Raw genomic sequence first — 7,132 nt, 5'->3', positions numbered from 1 at the left:
GTCTGTCCCCATCCCCTGCCTGTCCCCATCCCCCGTCTGTCCCCATCCCCAACCTGTTCCAGCCCCTGCCTGTCCCCAGTTCTTCCTCCTTTCACAGTTTATAGACTTATAGTTAAGATTTGGTCCCAGGAAAATAGTTATTGGGTGATAATAAACCATATGGAAAGAGGTAGAAATAAATGTCCTGTCCTGTGTGGGAGACTTGCAGAAGGCCGAACACACTCCAGAGCTGCGAGTGTCCCCCTCCACTGTCCGAGCAGGATGCAGCAGGACCTGTGTGCCCCCAGCAGCGTGGCTTCCTCAACACAATGCCCTTAGGATGGGTCCTTGCAGAGAAGTGGGTGCTTTGGGTGGATTTGAGCAATCTCCTGGGTTTGTGGCTGTGCTTGGGGTGCAAAACCCTCCCCAGGATAGTGGAGCACTGCTTATGGCTTGGTGTCTTGTCTCTTCTCATGTAGTCTTGTGTGTGTGGACAAGAATGTGGCTTCTCCCAAACTCTACGTCCTGGAGCCGTGGATTGCTGACCTCTTGGTGAATTACGAGCAACTGGATGAGCGTGAGAATTTCCTGGCTGGGCAGGTGGTGCGGGTAGGTACCCAGAGGGACTGTCCCAAAGTGCTCCGGCAGCCTTTGAAATCTAAATTCTGGGAATCCACAGTTCGGTGGCTGTGGATGTGCAACTCTTCCTCCTCAATGTCTCTGCTTCTAATTTTTTTTTGAGAAGGAAGAGCTTGGTGTCTTGACCACTTTTTCGGTGAGGCTTGTTCCAGGTCTACAAATAAGAGTTCTTTTTTTCCCCTCTCCAATCTCTTGACAGGTCTTGAGTGACACAACTGCTCCTGACCAGCCTGGGGTCCTCCAAGATGCTGTCGTGCAGGTCTCTGATGGATCCTGCTACATCCGTGTGGTCATTACACCTGAAGCTCTGCAGGCAGAGGAAAAGTGGGTTCCACCGTGGCTTGGCATGGCTGGGACAGCAGTTCTCCACAGCTGCTGTGAGGAGCTGGGGCTCCTGCCTGGTCTTGTTTCAGGTTGTGTTAAGCTAAAGCAACCTCAGGGTGGGAAGTTGGTGGGAAAGAGCTGCTAAGAGAGGAAAGCTGGAATGCCCTTGTTCTGGTGTCCGCTGGTTGGGATGGGCAGGGATCCATGGCAGAAGCTGTGATGCCATTAAAAAGGACTGTAGAGCCCTTGGGTTTTGTGAAAGGAGCCAGAGCATTAACTATGGGAGCCTGGGCTGCTCCTTCAGTGCTCTCCTCCATTTCCCCATTTGGACACCCTTAAACTGGTGGGGTGCTGGTAGCAGCAGCAGGAAGAAGCTGCTCTTAGGCAGGAATTACTGAGGAATAAGGAGCCCTTGGCCCCCGCTGCTCAGGCTGAGACATGTTCCAGAATGGCCCGGTGTGGTTGGCAGAGCTGTTGTGGGAGCCCCACTGTGTGTTGGGAGGGGTCCGGCTCCGCTTTTCAAGGCATGCCTGCTCTGCTCCTTTTCCAGCGCCCACCTGCAGCTCAGGCTTTCCAGCCTTAATTGCAGAATTATCGTCCTGCAGAAGTACACGGTGTGTTTTCAGGACGAGGCCAGGCTGGTAAGTGCTCTGAGGAGTGGAAGCAGCCTGTTTCTTCACCTTGCTGTGCTTCCTGCACTCTTGCCTGCTTCCAGCTGCTGCCAGGAGCTGAAGGCAGGTAATGGGTGGCCTTTCATCTTCATCTGCAGCTCCTGTGGGGTCTGTGGCAGCTGACCTGGGCAGGGGTGAGCCCTTGCTGGGGATGGGGTGCATCTCCAGGGTCACCTGGCTGTCACCACTGCGTGTTGGGCAGCTGCAGAAGGCTTGCTTGGGCTGGTGGCAGAGCTGCCCACTGTCCCCTTGCTGGGGTCAAGAGGTGTCCCCACAGACTCCCCTGGGCTGCCCCACCCTGGCAGAGCCATCAGCTGACACAGGAAGATACAAACTCCCTTTTGAAGGGGGGTTTTCCTTTTTGAGGGGACCTTCTCTTAGACTGGAGGGTTGGTGGCAGAGCTGGGGTGAGTGTGGGAGTGCTGGCTGGCCCCAGGGAAGGCGGGGCAGAGGTGGGACTCAGAGGTGCCTTACGGGTTCTGTCCTCCCCACAGGAAGACTGCGAGTTTTACCTCACGGCCCAGCAGTTCATCGTGCTGCCCATGCAGAGGCAGAGGATGGAATCATCTGACGGGTATGGCCCCTGGGATGGGTGGGTGGGGGCTCTGCTCAGGGTGCTTCCTCATCTTCCCACAGCAGCGCTGACCCTGGGAGTCCTGATGTGACCTGCTTGTGGCAGGGACCTTTTGAAAGAGGGATTGTCTCCATGGCAAGGGAGAAGGAAGATGGGGATTTGGAGGGAATCAGTAACTGGCTTCTCTCTTGCTGCAGGAACCAGGACCCCGCTGTGGTGAAGAAGATAAAGGAGCTCTGGCTGTAAGTGTGGGGCTGAGGGATGTATCCAGACATCCTGATGAGAGTGTGCAACCTCAGGCTGGAATTAGAGCAGGCTGGCAAGGGTTGGCACAGGTTATAGCAGCTCCTGGTTAACCTGTGTGACTCCCTGCCCCAGAACATGACAGAGTTGAGTAGACCATGAAAAATGAGATTGTGGTGACACATCCCCAGTCTCTTCCTCTGAGCTAGGAGGAAACACCTGTGAGGAGCTTGTTGCTGCCAGCGGTGGGCAGCACGGCTGCATGGGTGAGCCCTGCACAGCTCATTCTTCACCCTTGGAGATCCAGGTTTGGAGATCCTCAGGGCCTTTCATCAGTCCATCTCCAGGAGTGAGGCTCCCTGATGGCTATTCGTGGGATACTGAGCATAGGCCAGTGGCCAGATCAGCACCCAGTGGGGGGTCCACTCCTTTCACAAGCTGCTTCTTCCAAGCCAGGGTGCTTGATCTGCAACCAAGAGCTGTGTATGCCCCAGCCCTAACCTGGCTTTGTCTTCTCTTTGGTCATTACAGGAGGAATCTCGCTGTGAGGAATGCTCCCAGCTCAGGTAAAGGGTTGTGGGGGGGCATGCCATGGTCTGGCAGCGTGGGGGGGGGGCCCTGGGTTTCCTCAGCTTGGTCCGTGTTAGGGTGTAGAGAAAGGAAAGATAGTTTCTAGAAGCAAAGGAAATGCAGAACTTCAGGTATTCCCACAGGTTTCAGTGTCACGACAGTCACCAAGTCATGCAGCAGAGTAAAAGTGTTTGCAAGTGAGGCTTGCCTGAGTTCACCTGTCTCCTCCACTGATGTCTGTGTGTTCTTGCTCCAGAGCCCTCCGTCTCTCAGCTGATTGATGCCATAGGACAGAACCAGCTGGAGATTTTAAAGGAAAACGCCGAGGAATGCTTGGATTTATGGAAATCCAAGGAGAAGCCAGTGACAGTGGAGGATGAGGTTCCCATCACCCAGTGGGAGGCAGAGCGCAGGAAGGAGGTCAGTTCTGTCTGCTGGGACCAGCTGAGCCGGGGCTGTGACAGCTTGGGGTGCTCTGGGGGGATGGGAGAAGAAAGGGGAAGGACGGTGGGCAGAGCTGGAGGTTTGCTGGGGAGGGAGATGGTGCTGGGCTGGCAGGTACAGGTGGGCTCCTGCACCTGGAGAGGGACTGCGCAGCAAAGCCCTGTCCCGTGTCTCTCCCGTGTCTCATTTCAGCGCGGTGAGGATGTTTTCATGGTCCCAATCAGAGCCCTGGTGATCCCTCCTGAGGAGGAGGCAGTTGTTTGTGATTCTTCTGAGGCAGCATCTGCAGGGTACACAGGTGGGCAGTGCAGCACCCAGGCATGTGAAATGAGGGGCTCCCTAGGGTGGGGAGAATATTTCCTTTGCTCTGGGTGTGCCTCATGCTGGGGCTATGACCAACAGTGCCCTTTTCATTGCAGATACAAGCCAAACAGGTCCTGGAAAGAACAGGGATGACAGGACAGTGCCAGGAGACCCAAGTGTTGTATCCCAAACCAGCTGTGAGTAGTGGGACCTCCAGATCCTAGAATAATTTGTGTTGGCAGGGACCTTAAATATCTAGCTCTAATCCCTGCCATGAGCAGGGACACCTTCCACTAGATCAGGTTGCTCCAAGCCCTGTCCAACTTAGCCTGGAACATTTCCAGGGCTGGGGCAGCCACAGCTTCACTGGTCAACCTGAGGCCTCCCCACCCTCAGAGGGAAGAATTTCCTCCAAATATCTAATCTAACCCTGCCCTCTGGCAGTGTGGAGCCATTCCCCTTTGTCCTGGCACTCCATGCCCATTTCCAAAGTCCTTCTCCAGCCCTCTTGGAGCCTCTTTATATGGAAGGTTCTCTAAGGTCTCTCTGGAGCTTTCTATTCTCCAAGATTAATAACCCCAACTCTCTCAGCCTGTCTCCATAGCAGAGGTACTCCAGCCCTTTGATCGTCCTCATGGCCTCCTATGAATGCTCCAGATCCCATCCAGCCTTTAGTTTCCTCTACAGTTGGCTCACCCCATCTCCTTGGATTGAGTGGAGGAGGTACTGGCATGGCCAGGTCTTTGGGAGACCTAGAGCAGGCAGGGAATGATCCCATTCCTGCAGCTTCCTTAGGCTCTGGTTCGTTGTGCTGGGAGCACAAGAAGTCATTTTGATGCCATCACTGAGCATCAGTCTCCTGCCCTAGTGTGGGCTCCTCACTGGCTCTGGCTCAGCACCAGGATGGGTTTGTGTCTCCTTACAGGGCTTGGTGTCACCAAGCTTTGCTGCAGAAGTACCTGCAGAAGCTCCGTGTAGAGGAGGAGCTGAAGGGAGGAGCTGTCCTGGATAGTGCAGGGTGCAGGAGAAGGCCTTCTTCATACCTGCCTGGTATGCCCTCTCTGGGCAGTGTCTGCCTGTCCATGGCCTGCTGAATGAGATCTTGGAAAGGGTCTGACTGGAACACACCACATTTTGGGCTGGAAAGGGCTGCAGAGCTCCCCTCAGGAGCTGTCTTCCTCTGAGACCTTGTGTACAGAGGAGCCACAGAGAATGGGCAGCTACTTTCTTTGCCAAAATCAACCCTCGGGCTTCTTCACTGCAGGTGCCGCATCACCAACCTTGTCGGATAGCTTGGAGGGATCCCTGGACAACCCCTGGAACAGGATGCCCTCATTGTCTTTGACCCCAAGCTCTTCAGATGGTGAGTCCCCATGTCTCAGGGCATCCAGCCTGTCTTCCTGGCAGGAGACAGCTCCTCTCTTCTCATTGGGTGTAGCTCATCCTGGATGCTGGCTTGATTTTCCCTGGCCATAAAGCAGTGCTGTGGTGTTCCCATTGCCCTGTACCTGCATCATTACATCCCTGACACTCTTCCTGTGTGCCAGGGCAGGTCCCACCACCAGCTGCCTGCTCAAACTAACAGTGCTTTTCCTCTTACTAGACAAGACCTTTCAATCTGACCCTCCCATGAAGACCCAGAAAGATGTGGCTGCTGACAGCAACACCACTGACCTGCTGGAAGTGTGTAGCCAGGGCTCTCCTGAGCACTTGCCTCAGGGAGAGCCAGTGCAGACCTCCTCTCCCTCCCTGCTCTGCCCCTACAGCAATCCCAGTCTGGTGGAGATCAGCACCAGTGAGGCGGCACCAGCTGCGGAGGCAGCCTGGGATACCCTGTGCACTGACCAAGGCGTGCAAGGATCGAGGGGCTCTCAGGCCACCCTGCCCACTCTTTCTCCAGTTTTCCCAGTCTTGCCCAGCAGCAGCCTGCAGTCCCCACCTGACAGGATGCCTCGCAGGGAGCAGGCCTGCTCCAGTGGCACAGCTTCCTCTCCACATGCGTTGAAGCCTGGACTGGCTCACGCCAGGACAAAAGGAGGAGAGTCTGTGGGTGCCAAGAGGAAGCTGATGGAGGAAGATGAGCAGGCCTCCAGTGGGCAGCAGCATCGCCCAAGCACCTCTAAGGGCAGGGGGAGAGGCACAGGCAGCAGATCGGAGCTCACGAGCCCGCAGGGTGCAAAGAAGAGCAGAAAGGAGACCGGGCCGCAGAGGCGTAGAAAGGAGCTTGAGGAGGAGGAGGAAGCGGAGGAGGAGGAGGAAGAGGAAGAGCAAGCATCCCCTGCGAGAGCTGGGCCCAGCTCCAGGCTGGAGCAGCACAGAGCTCCAGATCCGGTAAATGTGAAGCAGCTGGTGAGGTCCCCTGAGGGCTGGGGGGTGCCTGGGGAGGCTCTCTGTGCCCACACTGCTGGTGTCCATCCTCAGGATCTTTCCTCACCAAGCTGGTGGGGATGGGAAGTTGAATGCAGGTGTCAGTGTAGATGGTGGAGGATCTGGGAACACTGAGGGAGTCATGAGGCAATCATGTAATCACTTAGGCTGGAAAAGACCTCATGAGATGGAAGTCCAACCATTCCCCAGCACTGCCAAGCCCACCACTGAACCGTAGCCCGAACTGCCACATCCACACACCATTAAATCCCTCCAGGGATGGTGAAGATGTGGTTTAGCCTGAGCTGGGTGGGAACAAACAATTGCGGGAGCATCTTCCAAGCTATCTGGGTAAAGGAAGATCAAAAAAACAGAGGGAGAGACACCTCAATCCTAGGGATTTTCCTGGGGTTGTTGGGCTCTCAGGCTGTGTGGGGCAGCACTCTGGGTGCTGTGACTGGGGCAGACCCATCTCACCCCTTTGCTTTTGCAGTACGTGGAGAGACCACCTCAGTACCAATATGAGGCACCGAGCCCTGAGCTCTGCCAGCAGATACAATCTATCAGGTCAGTGCCATATCAGCCATGCACTCTGGCTGTCCCTTGTCCCTGCAGTGGAACTCACATCCCTACAGTGAGTCCCCAACCTCTGCCTTACCCCTTGTCACCAGCTGCCCCAGTGGTGTGTCCACAGCTGGGTCTCTTCTCACCCTGGCTCCTCCTGTCTGGTTTCTCAGGATCTCAGAGGCAATGCTGAAGTGGGCATGCTGGATACTGACTGAGGAGGAGGATTCCTGAGCCCAGCTCATCTTTCATTCCTTTGTTTCTTCAATGGGTCTGTCAAAACACTGGGAAGAGTGGTTGGGGGAGGGATGTGGAGACACCAGAACCTCTGTGCCCCAGGGGACTGCTGAGTGGGCTGGCCTGGCTGCAGAAACCCTGGTTCCAGGGGTGGTGGCACATGACCTGTTGAAAGCCAATACCCTCAGTGCCAAGAGGGGAGAAAAGCATTCATTCA

The 7,132-nt window shown here is 55.5% G+C and overlaps 1 protein-coding gene across 1 annotated transcript in view; it reads left to right on the top strand.

Annotated features, from left to right (window-relative positions):
* Nucleotides 1–13: 13 nt before the first annotated feature.
* Nucleotides 14–7,132, top strand: part of LOC108448329 — a 7,382-nt gene continuing 263 nt past the window's right edge. The window contains exons 1-14 of the mRNA XM_017740922.1: nucleotides 14–337; nucleotides 459–588; nucleotides 818–942; nucleotides 1,493–1,583; nucleotides 2,108–2,187; nucleotides 2,385–2,429; nucleotides 2,962–2,996; nucleotides 3,257–3,420; nucleotides 3,637–3,742; nucleotides 3,864–3,944; nucleotides 5,012–5,110; nucleotides 5,351–6,078; nucleotides 6,608–6,681; nucleotides 6,852–7,132. The exon at nucleotides 6,852–7,132 is cut by the window's right edge and continues 263 nt beyond it. Coding sequence (XP_017596411.1) covers nucleotides 180–337; nucleotides 459–588; nucleotides 818–942; nucleotides 1,493–1,583; nucleotides 2,108–2,187; nucleotides 2,385–2,429; nucleotides 2,962–2,996; nucleotides 3,257–3,420; nucleotides 3,637–3,742; nucleotides 3,864–3,944; nucleotides 5,012–5,110; nucleotides 5,351–6,078; nucleotides 6,608–6,681; nucleotides 6,852–6,912 — 1,977 coding nt within the window. The 5' untranslated portion in view covers nucleotides 14–179 and the 3' untranslated portion in view covers nucleotides 6,913–7,132. The remainder of the gene's footprint in view (nucleotides 338–458; nucleotides 589–817; nucleotides 943–1,492; nucleotides 1,584–2,107; nucleotides 2,188–2,384; nucleotides 2,430–2,961; nucleotides 2,997–3,256; nucleotides 3,421–3,636; nucleotides 3,743–3,863; nucleotides 3,945–5,011; nucleotides 5,111–5,350; nucleotides 6,079–6,607; nucleotides 6,682–6,851) is intronic.

The sequence above is a fragment of the Corvus brachyrhynchos genome, unplaced genomic scaffold, assembly GCF_000691975.1.
Source record: "Corvus brachyrhynchos isolate BGI_N302 unplaced genomic scaffold, ASM69197v1 scaffold26, whole genome shotgun sequence".
Classification (NCBI taxonomy): domain Eukaryota; kingdom Metazoa; phylum Chordata; class Aves; order Passeriformes; family Corvidae; genus Corvus; species Corvus brachyrhynchos.
The sequence above is the reverse complement of the archived record's forward strand: the minus strand, read 5'-3'. Positions and strand labels throughout refer to the sequence as shown.